Raw genomic sequence first — 25,927 nt, forward strand, 5'->3', positions numbered from 1 at the left:
GACTGAGGAAGTAGGATTGCTTGAGCCTGGGAGGAGGAGGCAGTGAGCGGAGGTTGCAGTGAGCCAAGATCATGCCACTGCACTCCAGCCTGGACAACCGATCGAGACACTGTCTAAAAAAAAAAAAAAAAAAAAAGTCCAGAAACAGATACACACACCTCTGAACAACTAATTTTCAAAAAAACTGCCAAAACAATTTAGTGGAGAAATGACAGTCTTTTCATCTGGAACAACTGGACATCCATATGTCAAAAAAATGAGCTTCAATCCAAATTTTGCAACATGTGTAAACTAACTTAAGCCAGGCATGGTGACAGGTGCCTATATTCCCAGCTACTTGGGAGTCTGAGGTAGGAGGATGGCTTGAGCTCAGGAGTTTGAAGCTATCTTGTGTTATGATCATGCCTGTGAATAGCCACTGCACTCCAGCCTGGGCAACATAGTAAGATCCCATCTCTAAGCAATAATAGTAATTCAGATCATAGACCTAAATGTAGAAACCAAACTATAAAACTCCTAGAAGGAAACAGGGGAAAGTTTTTGTGACCTTGGCTTTGCAAAGATTTCTTAGATATGATGTCAAAAGCACAATTCATAAAATAGATTGTTCAATTGTATTTCATCAAAATTAAGTAAACTTCTGCTCATTGAAAGACACTATTAAGAATAAAAAAAAAAAAGAGCTACCGACTGGTAGAAAATAGTTTCAGAGCATATATCTGTATCCAGAATATATAAAGTACTCTCAAAACTCAATAATTTAGAAAATAACACAATTTTTAAGTGAGCAAAAATTTTCAACAGAAAATTCACCAAAGAAGATACACAGATGACAAATAAGCACAATAAGAAGTACTCAACATCATTAGTCATTAGAAAAATGCAAATTTAAACCATAATGCAATATTACTACACACTCCCTAAAATGTCTAAAATGTAAAAGATTAATAGTACCAAGTGTTGACAAGGATGTGAAGGAACTGGAAGTCTCACACAAGGTTGGTGGGAATGTAAAATGATACATACAATCATTTTGGAAAACAATTTGCCAGTTCCTTAAAAAGTTAAATATACATCCATCATAGGATACAGCTTTTCTATTCCTAGATATTTACTCAAGAGAATTGAATGCATAATTCTGTGCAAAGATTTTTTCATGGATGTTCATAGAAGCTTTACTTGTTAACCCCTAAATGAAAACAAACCAAATATCTGTTAATAGATGAAGAGATAAGCAAGCTATCGTAAATTCATGCAATGGAATATTGCATGGATAATCTCAAATAATTATGCTCAGTAACAGAAGTCAGACCCTTCCACCCCCCAAAACAGAATATGCTGTTTCATTTCATATATCTACAATTCTAGGAAATGCATACTAATTTATAGTGACAAAAATTACATCAGTGATCACTTTGGTTTGTGGCAGACGGAATGAGAAAAAATGTGGGGGAGCAGAGCTATTTTATTTTATTATATTTATTTATTTATTTTTATTATTTATTTATTTTTGAGGTGGAGTCTTGCTCTGTCACCCAGGCTGGAGTGCAGTGGCACCATCTCGGCTCACTGCAACCTCTGCCTCCTGGGCTCAAGCAATTCTCCTGCCTCAGCCTCCTGAGTAACTAGGATTACAGGCACCTGCCACCACCCCCAGCTAATTTTGTATTTTTAGTAGAGACAAGGTTTCATGTTCAGAAAGGCCTGTGCTGGGCCCTGTGTGACTGCATGGTTGCATACACACGATGACAGTCATAAATCTTCATCATGGTTCTTGGAACTAAAGAGGAAAGTTTGGAGTAACGTATTACACGGAATATCTTTTGTTGATACTACTTCCTGGGAGTCACCATAAGGCTCTTTTAATATAGAGTAAGCAAAAACCCAGACCCAAAAATCCTCTAGAAAATATCCTCGCCTTTAAAATTCTAAATGACTCATTTGTCATCATTGTAGAGGGAGGAGAACAATTTCTCAGCTGATCATAACCCATAGTTGTTGTGAGGTTAGAGCCAAAGTCTAGTCTTACAAATCATTCCTCTCTGACTACATAAACCGGGGAAGAAGAATGCCGAGATTAATGAATTAATTACCATGTGTCTCCTGATGGAGATCAGAAAGTTAATTGCTTCTTTTTGTCTTTCTTATCAGAATGTGGAAATATAAATCTACTCTGTATAAGATTGGATTCAGTTTACAAAAATAAGCCTGAAGCCTTTGAACTCAGGGGGCCCAGGTGGAGAGATTCTGTTCATTATCTGTCCTCCTGCCTCCAGCCTGTGCCATAGACTCCAAATGGATGAAAGCTCTATATAGAGAGGTTGTATTACCATGGAGTACAATATCTGTCAGATTTGAGTAGAGGTGAACACAGTGGAGGAGAATAAAGAGAGAGCTGAGTTCTGTCTCAGTGAGCACGACAAAAGGCCGATGAACCTGTCAGAGGGCAGAAGTGGACCCCAAAGGCTCGTTCCCGCGGACTTTGCTGGTTGACTGTTCTTTGCATTAATCTGGAATCATGGCGCACCATTACTCTTTTCATGTTGTGATATTCTCTTCACATTCTCTTCCTTGCTCCTCAATGCCAAATGTGTGACTTTTCAGAAACAAAATATTGAGGAATTTAAAGTGAGCATGCTGTAGCAACCAGTGAGATGCATGGAAAATCATAAGCTGTTGAAAAACTGGGATTGGGATTTGTTGCTGGGGGCATAAATTTTGTGTGTACATCCAAAGAATATGCCATGCTCTGAGACTTAGAATATAGTCATGTTGTGTGAATTTATGAATTATATTGAGTAGAAAATATATATATATATAGTCATTTGACATTAAGAGACAATGAATATATAAGTGTTTGACCGGACTGGCCAACATAGTGAAACCCGTCTCTGCTAAAAATGCAAGAATTGGCCAGGCGTGGTGGTTGGTGCCTGTAAGCCCAGCTACTCGGGAGGCTGAGGTGGGAGAATCGCTTGAACCCAGAGGCGGAGTTTGCAGTGAGCCGAGATCACGCACTGCACTCTAGTCTGGGCGACAGAGCAAGACTCCATCTCAAGCAAACAAACAAACAAGCAAAAAACGCATAAATAAATAGTTACAAAAGCAACAAAAAAGTGACAATAAAATGACACTGTTAACTGGAGCTATTTGGATATGTGTTGTTTTTATTTTTTCCATTTATTGTACTTCTCTCTCTCACCTTAGAAAAAAAAAAAAGGTTGAAAGATTATGGCTCTGCCAGACGTGGTGGCTCACACCTATAATCCCAGCAATTTTGGAGGCAGAGATGGTAGAATCACTTGAGCGCAGGAGTTCAAGATCAACCTGAGCAACATAGCAAAACCTCGTCACAGGCCATGCACAGTGGCTCACACCTGTAATCCCAACACTTTGGGAGGCCGAGGTGGGTGGATCACTTGAGGTCAGGAATTTGAGACCAGCCTGCTCAACATGACAAAACCCCATCTCTACTAAAAATACAAAAATTAGCCTGGCATAGTGGCAGGCGCCTGTAATCCCAGCTACTTGGAGGCTGAGGCAGGAGGATCCCTTGAACCCGAGAGACGGAGGTTTCAGTGAGTTGAGATCCCACCACTGCACTCCAACTTGGGTGACAGAGCGACATTCCATCTCCAAAAACAAAAAACAAAAGCACGACAACGATAAGCTTTTGGTCTTGTCAGGAATAAGCCATAAAAATTGATCATTCTACTGAAAGTTTTGGGTTTTTCTTTTTGAAGAAAATCTATTAAAGCTGTCTAAACATGAGAAAAATGCTCAATAGAAAATGTAGGAAGTGGCAGGGCACAGTGGCTCACACCCGTAATTCCAGCACTTTGTGAGGCTGAGGCCGGCAGATCACTTGACGCCAGGAATTCAAGACCAGCCTGGCCAACATGGTGAAACCCTGTCTCTACTAAAAATACAATAATTAGCCAGGCATGGTGGCACATGCCTGTAATCCCAGCTACTCAGGAAGCTGAGGCAGGAAAATCATTTGAACCCTGAAGGCAGGGGTTGCAGTGAGCCGAGATGGCGCCATTGCACTCCAGCCTGGGCGACAGAGCGAGACTCCTGTCTCAGAAAAAGAAAAAGGAAAAAAAAAAAGGAAGGAAGGAAGGGAAAAACAAAGGAAGAAAGAGAGAGAGAGAGAGAGAAAATGGATGTGTTGATAAATAGACAAAGTAGCGTATCTGACTGAAAAAAATATTAAGTAACTTAGAGAACAAAGTGGCTGCTTTAAAAAAAAATTTTTTTTTAACTTGTAGGTTGGGTGCGGTGGCTCCTGCCTGTAATCCCAGAGCTTTGGGAGGCTGAGGCAGGAGAATCACTTGAGTGCAGGAGTTCAAGACAAGCCTGGGCAACATAGTGAGATCCTGTGTCTACAAAAAAAAAAAAAAATTTAGCCAGGCATGGTGGCACATGCCTGTAGTCCCAGCTATCAGGATGCTGAGGTGGGAAGATCTTGAGCCCAGGAGGCTGAGGCTGCAGTGAGCTGTGATTGTGCCACTGCACTCCAGCCTGGGTGGCAGAGCAAGAAAAGAAAAATGGAAATCTGTAAAAGTGAACAGATGTTATCAATATGTGAATTAATTGTAGGAAATGTTGACTGTTTTTTCTTACCAGTTGGCTCTTAGGCAATCTACTTGAAAACAGATTAAAATTTTAAACAATGAAAATGTTGTGGTCGGGTACAGGGGCTCACGCCTGTAATCCCAACACTTTGGGAGGCTGAGGCGGGCAGCTCACTTGAGGTCAGGAGTTCGAGACCAGCCTGGCCAACATGGTGAAACCCCATCTCTACTAAAAATCCAAAAAATAAATTAAAAAAAAATTAGCCGGGTGTGGTGGCAGGCACTTGTAGTCCCAGCTCAGGAGGCTGAGGCAGGAGAATTGCTTGAGCCTGGGAGGCAGAGGTTGCAGTGAGCTGAGATCGCGACACTGCACTCCAGCCTGGGTGACAGAGCGAGACTTTGTCAGAGGGGAGGGGAGGGGGAGGGGAAGGGGGAGGGGAAGGGGGAGGGGAAGGGGGAGGAGGAGGGAAGGGAAGGGAATTTTGCTTAATTAGCAGAATAGGTATAAATAATTTAAAACAATTCTGTTCTATTAAAATGAACAAAATAGTCTGGGGGGAGAAATCCAAGGTTCATTAAAATTACTATGTCCCCCACCCCACATTATATTCTAGAAAAATGGTCAAAAACGACTATTGGTCAATGAAACTACAATTTTTATTTAACTTACCATAGATAAATTAGATACCGCGGCCTAAAAAATGTGACATCTGGCAGGGCACGGTGGCTCATGCCTATAATCCCAGCACTTTGGAATGCCCAGATGGGAGGATTGATTGAGGCCAGGAATTTGAGACCAGTCTGGGCAACATAGCAAGACCCCTTTCCTACAGAAAGAATACAAAATCAGTTGGGCATGGTGGGTCATACCTGTAGTCCTAGTTACTAGGGAGGCTGAAGCAGGAAAATTGCTTGAGCCTAGGTGTTTGAGGCTGCAGTGAGATATGATTGCACTACTTCACTCTAGCCTAGCCTACAGAGCCAAACCTTGTCTCCAAAAATAAATAACTAAAAAGAAAAATTTAGTTTTTTAAAAATGTGAATCAGAGATTTGAAATAATCGGTTGTTTTGTTATTTTGACACTTTTCCACCAACTTTGTGGTAGAAATTTATACCAAATTTGTGACAGGATTTGTGCTCAAAAGTTACCGAAGTCTAACAAACTAGCTTAAGCAGAAAAAGGAAATGTACTTAAAAACATAACTGGGCGCCACTGCACTCCAGCCTGTGCAACAGAGTGAGACTCCGTCTCAAAAAAATAAGTAAATAAATAACTCGGCTGGGCGCGGTGGGTCACGCCTGTAATCCCAGCACTTTAGGAGGCTAAAGCAGACAGATCACCTGAGGTCAGGTGTTCGAACCCAGCATGGCCAACCTGGTGAAACCCCGTCTCTACTAAAAATACAAAAATTAGTCGGGTGTGGTGGTGTGCACCTGTAATACCAGCTATTTGGGAAGCTGAGGCAGGAGAATTGCTTGAACCGGGGAGGCGGAGGTTGCAGTGAGCTGAGATTGCACCATTGCACTCCAGCCTGGGTGACAGAGTGAGACTCCATCTCAAAAAATAATAGTAATAATAAATAAAACAAAAACATAACCGGGATATCCAGGGATGACAGTAGTCTCTGGGAACAGCTGTATTCAAGGCTTCAAATACTGCCTTCCAGGCTCACGCTGGTTCCATGTGTCAGTTCTCCTCCTCTCTGTATGTTGCCCTTTTTTTCTCCTGTGCACGCAGTTTTCTGTGCCAAAAGATGGCCATTTGCAGTTCCAGACTTACACAGTACAACTCAGCAAATGTAGCAGACAAAAACACTTCTCTTTCCCAACATTGGTGGGCTTGTCTGAGTATCTGGGGGGGGACAGCATATGGAGTCCTTAGAGAAAGAGGAGTAGCCACAGTATACTGAGATCAGCAACACAGTCAAGAGACTGAGCTGGGTGCAGTAGCTCACACCTGGAATCCCAGAATTTTGGGAGGCTGAAGTGGGAGGGTCACTTGAGCCCAGGAGTTTGAGACCAGCCTGGACAATAGAGTGAGACCTTGTCTCTACAAAAATTTAAAAAATAACCATGCCTGGTGGCGCACACTTGTAGTCCCACTTGGGAGGCTGAGGTAGGAGGATTGCTTGAGCCCAAGAGGTTGAAGCTACAATAAGCCATGCTCAGGGCCACTGCTCTCCTTTATTTTCCTTGTTTTCTTTCTTTCTCTCTCTCTGCAATTCTTTATTTTCCTTGACATTTTGGACACACTTGGGAGGCCTGCCCTGCTGTCCCCAGAAAACTCATGTAAGGAGGAAACATTGCTCTCTCCTCAATGTATGTGTGTGGCATCATCTTGATATCAGAACCAAATTTTGGGTGGAGGGTCTATCCTGCTCCTGCAGAGTGTCTGCAACCCCTAGCATGGAAGGATGTCTTGGTCTCTCTCCTTCATGGGCTGCCATATGAGTGCTGCCTCCAACTCCAACACATGGCATCCAGCCTGGGCGACAGTGCAAGTCCCTATCTCAAAAGATAAAAAGAAACTAAGAGCCTAGAGGAAAAGACAAGAGTAAACAAATGACCATAATTTTATAACGTTGTGTGCTACGGGAGCCCAAAAGAATAAGTGGCTGAATTTTTGTTCTAAAATAATTTTTTTTTTTTTTTGAGATGGAGTTTCACTCTTGTTGCCCAGGCTGGAGTGCAATGACACGATCTTGGCTTACCACAACATCTGCTTCACAGGTTCAAGTGAGTCTCCTGCCTCAGCCTCCCGAGTAGCTGGGATTTACAGGCATGCACCACCACGCCCAGCTAATTTTGTATTTTTAGTAGAGACAAGGTTTCTCCATGTTGATCAGGCTGGTCTCGAACTCCTGACCTCAGGTGATCTGCCTGCCTCGGCCTCCCAAAGTGCTGGGATTACAGGTGTGAGCCATTGCGCCTGGTCTTTTTTTTTTTTTTTTTTTTTTTGAGAGGGAGTTTCACTCTTGTCACCCAGGCTGGAGTACAATGGTGAAATCCCAGGTCACTGCAACCTCTACTTCCTGGGTTCAAGCTATTCTCCAGCCTCAGCCTCCCAAGTAACTGGGATTATAGGCTCCTGTCACCATGCCTGGCTAATTTTTGTTTGCATTTTTAGTAGAGACAGTGTTTCACCATTTTGGTCAGGCTGGTCTTGAACTCCTGACCTCAGGTGATCCACCCACCTCGGCCTCCCAAAGTGCTAGTATTACAGAGGTAAGCCACCGAACCCAGCCCTTTGTTCTAAAAATTAATAGATTTAGTCATTCCACAGTGTATCCATATTTCAAAACACCATGTTGTATACACCATTAATATGTACATTTTATTTGCCAAAGATAAATAATAATTAGCCAAAAAAAAAACAGTTTCAATCTGCCATGGTTAATATCAATGATTCATCATCTGAGTAAATGCATATAATCCTTTGAACTTAACACATCATTTCTCTTAAGTATAACAGTTTCTCTTGAAAAGCTCTACAACTTACTGTCTCATACTTCCACCTTACTCTATCTCATTATCATTAGAAGATGAGAAGCTCATCCTAACTTTTTACAATGAGCAACATTGTCTACTTAGTATGGTTTCCCAAAAATGCAGTGGGTTTATTTTTTCCTTGTGTTCATGTGTACATTATCATCATTAAGATTGCAAATTGTTTTTGCTGTCTATGCAGGATCTAAAAAAAATTTTTTTTGCAAGTTGCACTGGAGTGGGGTCAGAGTGAAGGAAAGCAAAAGCACTAGGAAAGTTAAATAAATGCCAATTTCAAAAGAAAACTTTAGGCAGTCTCATTCAAATATGCCTTTTGGAGTATATATAAAAATCTCAGATGTTCAAATTGCAGAGCACTTAAAAAGCAAGTATTTAAATGTTGAGACATTCCATCATAGGATTCTGAAGTGAAGCAAATACAAACAATATATTTTGATAATAAAAATAAACACAAATGAAACATGCATAAAAGTTGGTTTGTTCAGGTAAATTCCTTGGAGGCCAGTTGGCATTTCAATGGGTGGTGATAACAGAAAATGATTTTTTAGTATGCCCAAAGCTGATTGCCTTAACACCAACACAGAAACACAAGAGGTGATTGCAAGCTTTTAAAAAGTTACTTTGATTTCTATAGAAAAAGAAAACATATTTTTAGCCATTATCTAAGGCACTTAGGAACAACAAATTGCACATGTGGATCTCAACTCAGAAAGACGGAGAAACGAGTCATTTAACATGCACTTATCCGTGGCTCCCCTAAATATGTGGAGGATAGTTGGAATCTTGGACAGCATAAAACACGATATAATGAAATTACTAATTATATCCTAGGAAACAAAACAAAACAAAACAAAAAAGCTTGAAGAAACTACAAACAATTTAGCATTTCCTCTATGGGAAGATCCCTATTTTAGAACGGTTCTGATTTGTCAAATTGATTTAAACATGCCAAACAGTGAAGAGTGGCCTAGGCAGGGGTATACAATCCCTGGGAGCCGTTAAGGAAAAAGACTCCTCCAGAGAAGAGGCTCCAAAACTGGAGGGGCTGAAGTGAGTTAGGAAGAGCTGGGATCCGGCTGCTTTAGGAAAACGGAAATTCTGCAACATTGGATAGATGACAGCTAGTAAAAATGCAAAGATGCAAGACTGTAAGGCTTTTCCTAGGATGAACAGAAAGGAAGCTTGCTCTAACAATGGATAAATATGGCTGTTTAGAGCTGGCATCAGAAGGAAACCTGCATATCTGAGTCTCCAAGGAGTGTAGTTTTTCTGCCTGAGACAGCCTGAAAACGACATAAAGGTTTCGCTCAAAATAAGCCAATCAAGTTGGGTTTTGTGGTGATTATCAGCACTCAAAACACAGTAGAGAGGTACCACTTGTACTTCAGTGGCTCCGGCCCCTTATGTCCTCTTCTCATGTGTACTGCTTTGTTTAGAGTTAGTTGCGTTTAATAAAGACTTTTTTACTGGCCGGGCGCGGTGGCTCACGCCTGTAATCAGGCACTTTGGGAAGCCGAGGCCGGCAGATCACTTGAGGTCAGCAGTTGGAGACCAGCCTGGACAACATGGTGAAACCCTGTCTCTACTAAAAAATACCAAAAAAAAAAAAAAAAAAAAAAAAAAATTAGCTGGGCGTGGTGGCACATGTCTGTAATCCCAGATACTCAGGAGGCGGAGGCACGAGAATCACTTGACCCCGGGAGGCGGAGGTTGCAGTGAGGGGAGATCGCACCACTGCACTCCAGCCTCGGCGACAGAGCGAGACTCTGTCCTGGGGGGGGATAAAAAGATTTTTTGCTTTTATAGAAAAAGCATAATGGAATAAATGGTGTGCTAGATTTGCCCTCCAATTATTTAAACTCAGTGTAAGCCTGATTTATGCAGCCAAAGCTGGCAGCGATTGCAGTCTCTACCAAAATACTCATTACCGTAGGTGAAAGGAGAAAAAAGTAATCTTTCTACAGAGGCTCTACCTAAGGGACTCTACATCCCTGTTCCTGGGGATGCCTTTTGCAGTGTTAAACAGAATACCGGCAATTAGTATGGACCATCTTACCTACCTATAGGTAAATGAGAAGGTGAAGACGACCACACTTCACCAGAATCCTCGCATTACAAAAGAATCACAGGGTCTTCTCAGGTGTTTGCTTATAAATCACTAAATAGGGGAGGCTAATGACAGAAAAAAAAAAATCCTACAGTACTGCTGATTAAATATCAATCAGTACAGAAGCAAAATACAAAAACAAAAATCAATCAGGACTTAGAACAAAAGCAAATAAAAAATTATTTTAAAATGGATATAACCAACCTAAAAGCTTAATAATAAAAACATTTTAACAGTCAATGTGGTGGCTCCTAACAGGCAGGCAGAGAATACAGAAGGAAACATGCAATCTTAGCTGTGCCAAGGTTTGTGAACCCAAACCTATCACAGAATTCGTAGGAGTTGAAGAAATGTGATGGAAATGGAGATTTATTTTTATTAAGAGACAGGGTCTCGCTCTGTTGCCCGGGCTGGTTTTGAACTCCTGGGCTCAAATGATCCTCCCACCTCAGCCTCCCAAAGTGCTGGGATTACAGGTGTGAGTCACCATGCCCGGCTGAGATTTCAAAAATTAAGCCTTCAAAAAACATTATTTTGTGTACTTTAAAAAAAAATGCAATCCAATGAGCAACATCTTTCTTATCTTTGTTTTCACTTCTGGGAAGCAGAAACTTTCTTCTTCTTAATGCTAGCCTTCAAGAAACACTTATATAATAGATTGCCGAGAGCTGAGGTTAGTTTCTTTGTTTGTTTGTTTTTTGTTGTTGTTTATTTTCTGCAAAGGACCAGACAGTAAATGTTTTAGACTTTGAGGGCCAAAAACTAGTGTGTGTGACTGCAGCCACAGGCAGTAAGTGTATAAGAAGAGCTGCATTCCAATAAAACTTCGTGAACACTGAAATTTGAATTTCATGTAATCTTTATGTATTTGACATATACATATCTTTTTATTAAAAATATTTTTATTTCTTCAACCACTTAAAAATGTAAAAACATTCTTAGTTCACTAGCCCTACAAAACCAGACTATAGGCCAGATTTCACTTGGGGCTGTAGTCTGCAGACACCAACAGTCATTTGTATAAGCAAAGGCTGATGTAAGAAAATTGCACCCATTCAAGAAAGAGAAAATGGGTTGAAACTGTTACTATTCATTGAGGACCATATTCACTCAATGTGAGAAATGAAAAGAACAAATATTTGTTGGAAACCTAGTGTTTCAAAACTGTTAGCCTCGTGTAGGGGCATTGAGCTAACAGTTTATGTATTTTATTGATTTACTCTTCACAATGATGCTATGGGATATTACACACACATATCCACACAAACTGAGTCTCAGAGAAATTAAATAACTTGCTTGGACCTGGTACCCAGCTAGGATTTGAACATGGGTCATGATATGATTTGGATCTGTGTCCGCACTCAAATCTCATGTTGAATTATAATTCCCAGTGAGGGAGGTGGGGCCTGGTGGGAAGTGATTGGATCACAGGAGTGGATCCTTCAAGAATGGTTTGGCACCATCCTCTCCATGGTGTTCTCCTGATGGTGAGTGAGCTCTTACGAGATCTGGTTGTTTAAAAGTGTGTAGTTGGCCAGGCATGGTGGCTCATGCCTGTAATCTCAGGACTTTGGGAGGCCGAGGCAGAAAGATCACACCTGAGGTCAGGAGTTTGAGACTAGCCAGGCCAACATGGCAAAACCCCGTCTCTACTAAAAATACAAAAATTATCCGGGCATGGTGGTGGATGCCTGTAATCCCAGCTACTCAGGAGGCTGAGGCAGTCTGAGAATCACTTGAACCTGGGAGGTGGAGGTTGCAGTGAGCCAAGACCATGCCATTGCACTCCAGCCTGGGTGGCAAGAGCAAAACTCCTTCTCAAAAAAAAAAAAAAAATAGTGTAGCACCTCTCCCCTCTCTCTGGTGCCTGCTCTGGCCATGTGATGTGGCTGCTCCCCCTTTGCCTTACACCATGATTGAAAGTTTTCTGGCTGGGCATGGTGGCTCACGTCTGTAATCCCAGCACTTTGGGAGGCCGAGGCAGGAGTGTCACCTGAGGTCAGGAGTTTGAGACTGGTCTAGCCAACATGGCAAAACCCTGTCTCTACTAAAAAATACAAAAATTAACTGGATGTAGTGGTGGGCGCCTATAACCCAGTTGTTGGGAGGCTGAGACAGGAGAATTGCTTGCACCCATGAGGTGGAGGTGGCAGTGAGCTGAGATCGCGCCACTGCACTCCAGCCTGGGCGACAGATCAAGACTCATCTCAAAAAAAAAAAAAAAGTTTCTGAGCAGATGCCAGCACCATGCTTCCTGTACAGCCTGCAGAGCATGAGCCAATTATACCTCTTCTTTATAAATTACCCAGTCTCAGGTATTTCTTTATAGCAATACAATGTGAGAACGGCCTAACACAGGTTGGTCTTTTGAGAAAACCCTAAATGATATCATCTGACTTAGGAAGAATTGAGTTTGTAGTGAAAACCAGGAGTAAAAACTGCATTCAACTCTTTACTTGAGTTGAAACTCAAGAAGCATCTGTTTCATTGCCAAGGTGAACAGAGGCCACATGAACTAGAGAACAGATGAGAGATATCAAGAATTCGCTGCTCTGCCAGGGCAGCAGCCACAGAGGCCACCCCAAATCAACCCAAACTGACTTCTGGGTGTGACCCCATAGCTGGGCAGGTTAACTCTCATACAAGAGCTAGTGGCTTCATATTGCTGTTCTAAAATATGGCATTTATGCATGACTGCATTGGTATTGCAGAATAAATAAGTGAATAAAATATCACATTTACATTGACTTCTGGGCATTTCCTTTTTTCTCCCCTCTTTTTAGAAGTGTAATATACACTCCTTTTGTAGAAACCTTAGCATAATATAGATAAGGAGTATAAATTTAAAATCATCCCTAGTCTTATGCGTCAAAATAATCACGGTTAACATTCTTGTGTAGTATCCTTTAAATCCTTCTAGCCTTTTTTTTTTTTCTGAGCACATATACGTGTTTTAAAGTGAGACTATACTGGGTAAGCTGCTTTTTATATAAATATATTATGAACATATTTTTATGTCATTTCTCAAAGTCTGATTTTCATAATGTCTCTAAAAACAAACAAACTAGGGCAAAATGACCATAGTCAAGTAAGTTTGTGCGATTCTGCATGCTACGTCAGCCCCTGGGATATGAATGATGCATACTGGATCACAACAAAGACTCTGCAAAGAAATTCAGTAGAGAAACTTGGTTCACCTCGCCTACGTATCCCACACTTATCTAATCATAGGATCCTCCTATAAGGTAACAATTACAAAATCAATGTACTGCAGAATATCCATGGTGAAAAGCTATTCTACACCATTTGTAATGGATGCATACTATTCTACTGGTATTTATTTATTTATTTGAGACAGAGTCTCACTCTGTCGCCCAGGCTGGAGTTCAGTGCACGGATCTCAGCTCGCTGCAACCTCCACCTCCCGGGTTCAAGTGATTCTCCTGCCTCAGCCTCCTGAGTAGCTGGGATTACAGGCACATGCCACCATGCCGAACTAATTTTTGTATTTTTAGTAGAGACGGAGTTTTGCCATATTGGCCAGGCTGGTCTCAAACTCCTGACCTCAGGTGATCCACCTACCTGGGCCTCCCGAATTGCTGGGATTACAGGAGTGAGCCACCACACCTGGACCCTACTGTAACCATCCATGAGAACTGAACATTGATATTGTTTTCAAATTTTCACTATTATAAAAAATGCTACCATGTACATTTTTTTGCAGCTAAATCTTTGCAGACTTTCATGATAATTCCTTGGGCATGCAATTGCTTTGAAAAGTAGATGAACATTTCTATGGTTTTTAAATTCTTACGGCCCAATTATCTCCTAGAAAAGTTGTGCCAGTTTGGATCCCCACTAGCAATATGTCCTTTTCCCCCAGTTCTTAACCAAAAGGGTGTTTTATATTTTTTAATCTGTACCAGCATAGGCAGATAACTGTACCTCACTATTTTATAGTACATTTCTTTGAAAGCATAGCAAATATTTAAGAAAAGTTTATTGGCTGTTTTTATTTCTTATTTTATAAAATGTCAATTTATATCATTTGCCAGATCTTTCTAAATATGTGTTCATTTTTTCATATTGACTTGTAAGTTATAAAGATATTAATCCTATTAATGGACATTTTTCCATATCCATATTTTTAAACTTTATTTAGGCTCATTTTTCATTTATAATAGTTTCACATCTTTAATAGTTTCTACCTTTAGTTTTGTGCAAATGATGATTTATGAATCATGATTTATTAATCTTCACCTATATTTTAAGTGCTTTTATCATTTTACTTACATCTTTAATGTATGTAGAATTTATTTTGGTATACAGTGTGATATAATTTGAATTATTCCTAGAAAATATTTTATTTAAACAAAATTTAGTAGATAATACATGTATTTCCCCACTGATTTGTGATGCCACTTTTTTTTTTCTTTAGATGGAGTCTCACTCTGTTGCCCAGGTTGGAGTGGAGTAGTTCTATTATAGCTCACTGCAGCTTCACACTCCTGAGTTTAAATTATCCTCCCACTTCAGTCTCCTGAGCAGCTGGGACTACAAGCGCACACCACCAAGCCCACTTTGCTGCCTAGACTGGTCTCGAACTCCTGGCTTCAAGCCATCTTCCCACCTCAGCCTCCCGAAGTGCTGGGAGTACAGGCATGGGCCCTGCACCTGGCCACCACTCTTATAAAATATATTAAATTTTTATGCTTTTTTTTTTTTTTTTGAGACGAAGTCTCACTCTGTTGCCCAAGCTGGAGTGCAGTGGCACAATCTTGGCTCGCTGCAACCTCCACCTCCCAGGTTCAAGCGATTCTCCTGCCTAAGCCTCCTGAGTAACTGGGACTACAGGCAGGCACCACCACGCCCAGCTAATTTTTGTATTTTTAGTAGAGACAGGGTTTCACCATGTTGGCCAGGCTGGTCTTGAACTCCTGACCTCGTGATCCGCCTGCCTCAGCCTCCCAGAGTGCTGGGATTACCGGGGTGAGCCACTGTGCCCAGCCGATTCTTATACATTCTTATGTCTTCAAAATAGACTGTAATTTCTGGTAGGGCACATTCCCCTAAGTTACTTTTCCTTTGTAAAATATTCTTGACTATTCTTGTAGGTCAAGAGTTAAACTATGAATTAAGAATGTTTTCCATTATTTGGGTGAATCAAGTTCCATTATTTTGTATGGTCTATGTTCTAACAGTTTTTAAAACATTTATTTTTTTTAAATATATTTTTAGAGATGGGGTATTGCTCTGTCGCTCAGGCTGGAGTGCAGTGACGTGATCACAGCTCACTATAGCCTCAAGCTCCTGGACTCAAGTGATCCTACGATCTCAGCCTCTCAAGTAGATGGAACTACAATTATGTGCCCAGCTAATATTTTGTATTATTTTTTGGAGAGAAAGGATCCCACTTTTTTGGCCAGTTTAAAACTCCTAGCCTCAAGCGATCCTCCCACCTCAGCCTCCCAAAATGCTGGGCTTACAGGTGTGAGCCACTGTACCTGGCCTCTAATCTTTTAGAGAAATTATTGGTTCCTTAAAGGTTTGAAAGATGTTGTCTATATAATCTGGGCGCTGAAGTTCTCTGATATTTGTCAATCAAAAAATTAGTTCTGTCTATACAACTGTACCACCCATCAAAACTCTTGTCAGTTAAAAAAGTAGTTTTCAGTCTATACAACTGTACCACCCACGAAAACTTTTCTAGGATGGTTTTAGAGTCATTCTATCAAGATGTCCAAAATTATTAGTTGATTTTATCTATAGTTACACCTCTCTTCTCATTCATAATATATATTTAGATTTTCTCTTGTTTTTGTTTGGCTTTGTCAAAAGTGTGTCTATTTTATTGGTCTTTTCAAAGATCCACTGCTTGGGTTTATATGTTAATCTCATTTTATTATTTTCTCATGCTTTTCCTAGATACTGTTCATTTTCAAATATAAATTGATCGCTTGGCTTATTTTTATTTTTTCATAGATGATAATGAAGCATATGAGGCTCTGAATTTTTCTGTAAGTACTGCTTTAGGGTATAGGGTATATTATGGATATACTGCTTTTTCTATTGTTTTAAACAGATTATAATTTGTATTTTCTGTTTTGATCTAAAAATTATTTTAAGACAGTATTTTAATCTCTACTATTTTTAGTCTTTCAAAATTATCCTTTTGTTATTAATTGCTCACTTTATTGCCTAGTGATAAAAAATGTAATCTTTTTTTAGAGACAGTGTCTTTCTCTGTCACTCAGGCTGGAGTGCAGTGCGTGATCACAGCTCATTGCAGCCTTGAACTCCTGGACTCAAGCCATCCTCCTGCCTCAGCCTCTTGAGGAGCTGTGACTTTGCTTTTGATCCAAATTGAGATTCTAACTTTTAGTAGGGGGTTTAAGTGGCATGTGCATTCTATTTTCCTTCGTCTTATTTTGTCTTTTTCTTGTGCCTCCTCTTTTTCCTGGCTTTTGCTGTATATAAATAAGTCTGCTTTTGTTTTCTGCAAACTATGCAAGAATTGACTATACTTCCTATTTATAATTTTCACCTCACGATTACTCCTCCCCCTCCCCAACCAGCTGTTTATTTCCGCCATTCTAATAAAATGGCTCTAATCAGTCACCAATAACCTCAGATTCCTAAATTCAGGGGACGCTTTTCAGCACTGGTCTTACTATACTCCTCAATGCCATTCAGCACAGTTGACTAGCCCACCCCCCACCTTACTCAACAGCCCTGCAATTTTCTGGGTTTTGTTTGTCCTGTTATTTCCTGAGCTACCTTTCTGCCTCCTCCTTCTCCTCCTCTTTGGTTCTAGGCTGTAACCACTTCTTCTCCCAGGTGATCTCATCCACTTCTTTGGCTCCAGTTACTGTTAAATATGACGATGACATCCGAATTTCCAGTCCAGTCCACTTCTTTTGAGATCTGAACTAATGCATACAATCGTTCTCTTGACATTCCCAGTTGACAGGCACTGCAACCTCAACATGTCCAAAGATGAACCCATGCCCTTTCCCTCATCCACCCCCTTTTTTCCCCCTTTCCTCCATCCTCACCACTCTGCAGTAACATCTACCTGTTGCTCAGGCCATAGACTTGAGGGTCATTACCGGACTTTTTTATGCCTTACCCCCGACATCCTAACATCACCAAGTCCAAATGACTCTGCCTCTGATGTATTTCTTGAAACTATTCACTTCTTTCCACCCCCACTGCTAACCTTCAGGTCTGGAAAACCATCATCTTTTGCCCGGACAAATAGAAATCTCCTGGCTAGTCTCCCAGCTTCCACTCTTGTCCCTCTAAAATCCATTTTCCCTGGCACTCATAAAGAGCTTGCTGAAATACAAGTGGGATCGTAGCATTCTTCTGCTTTAAAGCTTCCAACAGATTGCCCCTCCCCTTAGAATCAAAATCAAACACCGTTTTACAACCTGCAATACGTGGCCCTTGTGAACTGGGCCCTGCCAACCACCCCAGCACTTCCCTTCCCTTCTTGTCCAGTTTATATTCCAGCCACCCCACTGTCATCCTGTTCCTCCAAACGCTGGTCACATTCCTGCCAAACTCCTTCCACACTCCCTACACATTTTCTGAGGCTAGTTCCTTCTTGTCATCTAGGTCCCAGCTTAAATGTGAAGACCCTCAGGGAGTCCTTCCCTGCCTCCTCAATCTGTAGTAGCCTCTCCCCACCCTCCAAGTCACAATCACATCACCCTATTCTATTCTCGCCACTATGCTTATCCCTATCTGAGAGTACATGGATAATCTGTTTACTATTTATTTCCCTCTACTAACAAACAGAAACTCCCTGAACATAGGGTCCTTGTCTATTTTTTCACCTTTGTATCCATAGTGACAACAGTGCCTGGCATGAATAGGTGTGCTCAATACAATGGGTCAAATGAATGGTACACTCCAGTAAATCCCTTGCTGCTGTGATGCAAGCATAGAAGTAAATCCCTTGCTGCTGTGATGCAGGCATAGAAAGATGCAGGGTTGGATTCAGCAGATCCAAATTTAAACACTGTCTGTGCCACTTATTAGATGTGCCTCTTGGCAAGTTATCCAATCCTCAATTTCCTCATCAGAAATATGTACATAATAATAATTATCTACTGTACTGAGCTGCTGTAAGGATTAAATGCGAAAAACCTAAACACCCAACGCCATGAGTAGTTTATAATAAAAGCTTAATTAATACATAATAGCTAGTACATGTCTGCATAAATCTCACACACACACACACACACACACACACACACACACACTTTGATGCTTGTCTTTGCTTGGTGTTATGTTTCTACTGTTGAGCCAATGAAACCTCAACTTGTGTGTTCTTATTAATATCGTATCTCAAGAGCACAATCTGAGCTTACAACTTTCTCTGACCAGTTCCTAGTACACCCTGCACAGTTATGAGCTCTAAAAGCCTCTTAAAGTGATTTATCTCCCAAAATATAAATATTCCCCTCCAGCATAACACAATGGTTTCAAGTGACCTCTATTCCATCTACTTCCTCAGAGGTCTGTGAATAGTAAATACACACAAGTCTATATAAATATTGCATGTGTTGAAAGGTACAGGGTAAAATCATCTTTGCACTCATCCCAAAATCCTGTGAACACAGGTTAAAGAAGTAACTTTCATTATGGTGAAATAGCCCCCTTTTACAACACATAATGGCTGGAACAATTCAGTCTTTATCATTTATTATTTTTATTTGGACAACATATATACATATGTACAAAATACCTACTGTCAGAATCCTCTTTTATAATTTCATTTGATTTACAAAAACGGGACAGCAAAATAACTTAGGTCACTAATACTGTACAAAAATAAAACTGATTAAACAGTTGTAAAGATCAGTATCTTACAGTGTTACAGATCATCTGATGTGAAAGAACATCTCAATCTATCCGAGTGATGAGTACTGTGCTAAATCTATCTGCAAACTGACAAACTCATCAGTTTCTGTAATTATAACTACCAAATAGAATTCTCAAGAGAAGCATGATGTGGAGCTAAACCTTAAAGCCAGGGCATCATTCCACAATGGTGAAGGGCTTTCTTCTTCCCTAACCAAAGAGAGGAGATATCTTAACTCTAAAACTATTAAATTTTCCAGAATATGACAACTACTTACAGTATTAGATAAAACAACTTTTCTTTCTTTTTAAACACCTGCAATAATCTTTCAAAAATTCAGTTTGGTTAAAAAAGTAAACAAAAATTACTATCCTGCATTTGGATTTTCATAAGTTAAATCCATGGTCTTTTTAATATAAAAAGTAATTGTTTCATAGTTTTAGTGTTCAATGAACTCTAGTAGTCCTATTTGAACCATATCTTGATATAGTAAATCTAATTAGAATGCTGGTTCCTGTTTTGTGACATTTTAAAACAGGATTTAATCACAAAGAATAAAAAGGCTTGAGTTTATACGTTACATTACTATAACATATAAGAGAATATCAAATGTGTGTTTGTCAACAACTTGAAAAGGCAAGTAACAACTTTTTTGGGAAGTAAATTGTGCATTTTTTTAAAACAAGTTGCTGCATTTATATCCATCTAAGTGCTTGACAAAAGCCACATTTAGATTTACTCCTGAAACTATAAAGATTGTCTTTCACTGACTTTGCTTTGCTTTCTTTCGTTTCTTTCTGTGAGGGAAAGATGACTTTTTACAAGTTAGCAAGTTGCTAGGCAACCCCAAACTCCTCACTCACTAAAAGGCAGCGTGCAGAGTATCATAAGCAGAACCATTCCATGAGCTCAGTGAGAAATAGGCAGCCTAACCTATTTCGTATGGAAGAACAGATGTCCTTAAAACTTATTTTGGACACAGAAATTAAAATTTGGTTTAAAATAAGTGTTTCAAAAATCTGAAACAGAGGTAGAAAGTGTTCTTTATTTTTCCTGACATGTTTTCTCGTGAGAAAACACTTTCCTTTTTATCCCATGGACTGCTCCCAGTCCCTAATGTTAAAAGCAGTTCTCTTTATAGAACTACTAATACAACTACGTTGGTTAAACAAAAAAACACTGTGCTAGTGATGGCTGTTGTATTGGAAGTTGGAGTCAGCCGTGACCCGCGCCCACTGCAGGAGCCCACACTGATTCTGAATCAGAAACGAGTATGTGTCAGGTGAAATAGGTAGGCACCCTATGTTTACACAACACATTTCAGAGCACAAGTATAAACTAGAGTGCACCATAGCTCCCTGTTTTAAATATCAGATAAAATCATCAGAAAGCGTTACTTCTGAAGAAAAAAAAATGTAAACATTTCCCCCATGATCACTGCTGACTCCCCTCATTTGAGGTCTTAACTATGAAAACTCAGTTCACTTTTCTGGCCTCGTAAAGGCCACAGTTAAGTTTTCAGGTAAATGGCATAGATGGATGTAGTGGTTTCAGCCATTATAGACACCTAGATACAAGATATATTAGTGGTGAGGCTATTGATGTAAAAGATACAGTGATGTGATTTCATTCGTAGTATTCCATGTTGCCTGCATTCTCCACAAGGGACAATTTTGCAGAGTCTCCTCTGAAATCATCGTGGTATTTTCCCTTGGTGTTCACTACTTATAGGGGTTGATTTTTCTGTTCCTATTTCAGCTCCCTTTCCTTCTACATAACTCTTGCACCTGAGAGTGGGAGTTTTGTAGGAACACAGGAAGGAGACCAACAAACCTTTTTCCCCAAAAAATAGGTGTTTCCAGATCTCATTACTGTTATGCACACATTCAAATAAAACCCAACAGAGTCAAAAGCTCTCTCCCCTAGTGGCATTAGGATACAATAATGATGTTAACTAAAAGCATAGGAAAATTTGGAAAAGTTAATAGAGTTAAAATTCTGTTGGTTCTTTTCTTTTTCTTTTGCAAAACACTACCCTCCTTCTCCTTCAGCATCTGTTGTGTATATTCTGCCCTCACATCTCTGCCATGATTTCTTAGGGAAACGTGTATATTGTAAAATAAGCAGATTATAACGTGGTGCCAAACAGAACGTCTGCTTCTATCCTCAAAGCATGTATTTAACTTATTCATCCTCTGCATTAGGAAATAAAAGTGCAGCTTATGTTCAAAAAGTACAACTCATACAAAGTAAGGTTTAAAAGTTCTGTACTTAGTGTAACCTTTCAAAGGTTTGTCTTGATTAGTATAAATTCAGACTCTGCTTACCCATTGACTATAAGTAACTGTTTTTTGTTTTCAAGTCTTTAGATGACAGATCATGCTGGAGTAGATGTGCTCTTGCTTGCATAAAGACAGCTGTGCTATGGCGTTTTTTTTTTTAATCTCAAAAGTTAACGTGATTCAAGAGAGTGGTTTTGCTAAACAAACTGAAGCACACTCGTCATTACATTAAAAGGTAAGAAAACAATTCTGAGAGACAGCAAGCATAAAGGGCCCAGAATCACTGTGCGAGGCCACAGGTCAACTCACCCAGCGGACATATGTACACCAGTGTTGAATCTTTAAAATTCTACCCCAGTCTTGGCCTTACCCCCCTCCCCCCACCCACTCCCTTCCCTACCCTCCCCCCAAAAAAAATAAAAGGAGAAAAAAAAAAAAACAAAAACCAAAAAACCCAAAAGCATTTGCCTTCCCTCCAACAGTCAGAGACGGGTTCAGAGAGTTGCCTCTTCAAGGGGACCGAGTGTTGTTGACTTTGATCTTAGGCTACAATGTGCTTTTTAAAAACAATGCAGGGAGAGGAAAATCAGAATATTGACCAAAGAGCAGTGACTTCCTGTGCCGTCAGTGTGCCTCTTCTGGGGCTCAGTTTTCACGCGTCTGTTTCCTGGGAGTACTTTTGTCCTTTCGGGGTCCATCCCTCCCTGGCTTCCACGGGCAGCACCTCACAAAGCGTTGGCCAGCGCCTTTTTCGATCGCTTGATCATGCTGGGGTGGAACTCGGTGTGCCGCCGGGCGTGCTTTGTGAGGTGGTCACTCCTCATGAAGCGCTTCTCACACAGCGGACAGCGGAACTGCTTTTCCCCAGTGTGGGTCCGGTAGTGGCGGGTCAGCTCGTCAGAGCGGGAGAACTTTTTAAGGCAGTCTGGCCACGTGCAGGGAAAGGGCCGTTCACCTAAGAGAAAGGAATCAGAAAGGATACAGCTCAAAGAACATGAAAAAAATTCCGAAGGGCGGTCATGGTCAATAGTCCCTATGACTCAAAGGATAAATCCCTCGGAGATGATTATTATGTGTCCCCCTCCCCAAAATCCCTATGTTGAAGCCTTAACCCCCTGTGCCGCAGAAAATGACTGCATTTGAAATTAAGGCCTTTAAAGAGGCAACTGATGTTAAGCAAGTTCATGAGGGCAGGCCTTAATCCACGACTGGTGTCTTTATAAGAGGAGATGAGGACACAGACATGTGAAGACTAGGGAAGACCTTGGGAAGACAGGGATGAAGCCACCATCTACAAGCCAAGGAGAGAGGCCTCCAATGAAACCAACCCGTCCCCTGCCTCTACCTTGGACTCCCAGTCTCCAGAACTGTGAGGAAATAAAGTTCTGTTGTTTCAGCCACCCAGTCTGTGGTTGTGTGTTATGGCAGCCCAAACTAATACAATGAGAAAGTTGCTAACATCTCTAAGCAAATGAGCTTGCCATTTGGTACCCAATGGGTCCCCTGGAAATTATTTTTTCTGTTTTATTCCACACAATTGCTGGTTTCATAAATTCTTTCAAGAGCAAAAAAGCTGAGCCTTTTTGCTAAATTTCTTGGTGTTGTAGGATGGAAAAGAACCGGCACTGGGTCCAACCAGCCTCCTACCTGGAACGAACATTTCTCCCTGAGCTCCTGAGTGCAGGGGCCACTCAGCATCTGGTTGTTCCTGAGCATCTCTGTCACATCTTTTATTGATATAAAATCTGCCTTCCTGCAAAGGCCATACTTTAAGTCATATTGTCTTAACACTAGAAGTAAGTTTGTGCCAGGTGTGGTGGCTCATGCCTGTAATCCCAGCACTTTGGGAGGCTGAGGTGGGCAGATCACCTGAGGTCAGGAGTTAAGAGACCAGCCTGACCAACATGGTGAAACCCCGCCTCTACTAAAAATACAAAAATTAGCTGGGTGTGGTGGCATGCGCCTGTAGTCCCAGCTACTTGGGAGGCTGAGACAGGAGAATTGCTTGAATCCAGGAAGCGAAGGTTGCAGTGAGCCAAGATCATGCCACTGCACTCTAGCCTAGGCGACAGAGTGAGACTCCGTCTCAAAAAGAAAAAAAAAAAGAAAAATGTTTGTTCCTTCTGCCACATCATAATCCTTTAAATATCTGCAGACAGATATGTCTTTCTTTAATCTCTTCTCCCATTTCCAAACAATTCCAGTTTCTTCTATATTCCTCATAAAAGATGAACTAACATTGTTCTAAGCATAAAGCTAAGGGCTTCCCATGCCCTTCTCACTGAATTCTCACAAGCACTCCACAAGGTTGCCCCATTTCACAGATGAGAAAACTGAGACTTGGAGGGTTAAACTCTGTACTCAGGGTCACATAACTGGAAAGCAGAGTAATGAACTGGCCCTGTCTACCAAGGCCTGTGCTCTTGGCCACTTGGCTGTCCTGACTCCCAGGGGTCCTGGGGACTTGACAGTTTCCACATCCCTCTTACCGATTGCTTTCCTTGGATTCACACTAATGTCTGTGTCCCACTGAAAATGCAGCTAAGTCCTGCCTGCCAGATGTTATCAGGCCAGCATCCATAACCTCCTGCTGCTCCCCACCCCACAAGGTGAAGACAGGGGAGGTGAAGGCCATGTCTGTGTTTGGGGAGGACATACACAGGCAGACAAGCAGACGAGCTGTTGAAGATGAGAACCACACTTGTTCCACTTATAAGTGACTGCCATCGCCCTGGCTCCCAAGAGCCTGCCTCTGCCTACTCTTCACACCTTTCCAAGCACAGCTGACAACAGCTGCTGCATAGACAGAGGACACACAGCCTCCTGGTTTCCGCAGAACTCTCCAGACACTCCTTGGCTAGGTGTGAGGAGTGAATATTTTCTCACTCCTGTCCTGGCCTTCCCAGAACCCACAGAGAAACTGCAGAGGCTGGGAGCTGTCCAGCGTGGTGCATTTGAGTCATCCAAAATTATTCATTCTATTTTCCCCAGCTTCTCTTAACCTGTGCTGATGAGATGCAGAAATATGATAAAACAACCAAATCTATCACCTTTGTGATAATCTATTCATGATGAAGGCTCTCTGCTGTTTTCTAAGCAGAGCAATAGTCATAACAACACCCTGTACAACATACTTTTCGAGGAAACCCAATGTGGGTAAAACGAATCTGTAGCAGTTGATTCTCTATGTGCAGATCTACGTATAAACCCTTATGGAGCTCTGAGCTGAAAAGCTATGGCAGCAAAAGGCAATAGCAAACCAATGAATGCTGGACCCTACTCAAGGTGGATAAGAGCTAGGGTTATTAATGCATTTTGATGCTCGGGGATGGGGCTGCAAAGAGGAAAAAAAAAAGAGTTTCCCCTGAAAAACTCAACAAAGACATGGAGTTGAAAACTACACTTCTGCAACTTCCATTAGATAAACAGGATTTTAACCCACTTCCGCAGACCTTTGAGCAAAAGTCAAAATACAGATTGTTACAACCCCAACAAGGCTGAGCTTGTTGAGGCAAAAATAATGTCATGTATGACTTTTGTCCTACTCATGGTGCCAAGCATTTGGTAAATGCTCAAACTTTACACACACACACACTCTCTCTCTCGTCCTTCTCCTGGTCACTCACATTGAAATCTGCTCAGATATTACTGGCTACTGGAGAAACCTGAGCTATTCCAGAATTAGACTGCAGTGAAGTCCTCTTTAACCCCAGTGAAGCAGTTATGGGGGAAATGTTTTTCTAAACATGTTCTATTAAAAATATAACAAGGGGTCAGAACTCATAGAATGGTTAAGTTGCAAAAAGCCAAACCAAACCAAAACAAAATGCCCTCTCTGCTCGGTCCTTTTTGGAGCCCTTTCTCCACTCCCTTCTGATGTGGCGGTGAGGAAAACAATGAAAGGAAGAGCTCAGTGTTTTCTCAATGCTTGTTAAGACAAAAACTCATTAGAAGTGGTTTTCTTGGAGGAGTGCTAACGTGGCTTAGCCTCCTCACTGGCACGTGTACTCATTTCTTTCAAGTGAGTCATGAGAGGAGGGGGTTCATTTAGTTGGGGGATCTGTGTCCACTGTGGGGAAAATGGACCAGAAGACCATTTAGCTGTGGGCTAGGATTGGAAAAGGAGTAAGATACTCTCGCTGTGTTAGGAAGATGGCTTTCTAGAAGTGACCATGGAAAACTGGCATGAAGCCATCAGAATAGGAGAACTATTAAATTTCTATGCTTGTGACTTACATATATTTCAAGTGTAATCAGGGTCTGTTCCCACTGAATTCACTTTCGACCTAGCTGACAGTGATACTCTCTTGACTGCCCCTTGGAGCTGTCATTTTGTGATGGTTCTCCTTGCTTCTAATCCAAGTGCTGTCATTGACCTAGCATCCTTATCCCTGAAGTGTTTCACAGAGAGCAGAGACGGACACCCACAGAGCCCCGAGATTTTGATTTATCTGGCATCCTTCAGAAAACTTTAAAAACTTTTTGGTCAGTGATCTAAATCAGGGGCTAGCAATCCACATCCCACTGGCCAAATCTGGCCTGCCATGAGCTAAGAATAGCTTATACCATTCTTATATTCGG

At 41.1% G+C, this 25,927-nt stretch overlaps 1 protein-coding gene across 1 annotated transcript in view; it reads right to left on the reverse strand.

Moving 5' to 3' along the window:
• Nucleotides 1–18,887: 18,887 nt before the first annotated feature.
• Nucleotides 18,888–25,927, reverse strand: part of KLF9 (KLF transcription factor 9) — a 32,757-nt gene continuing 25,717 nt past the window's right edge. Inside the window, exon 2 of the mRNA XM_003806366.6 lies at nt 18,888–22,301. Within this exon, the coding sequence (XP_003806414.1) occupies nt 22,072–22,301 (230 nt within the window). The 3' untranslated portion in view covers nt 18,888–22,071. The remainder of the gene's footprint in view (nt 22,302–25,927) is intronic.

This window comes from Pan paniscus, chromosome 11 (genome assembly GCF_029289425.2).
Source record: "Pan paniscus chromosome 11, NHGRI_mPanPan1-v2.0_pri, whole genome shotgun sequence".
Lineage (NCBI taxonomy): Eukaryota > Metazoa > Chordata > Mammalia > Primates > Hominidae > Pan > Pan paniscus.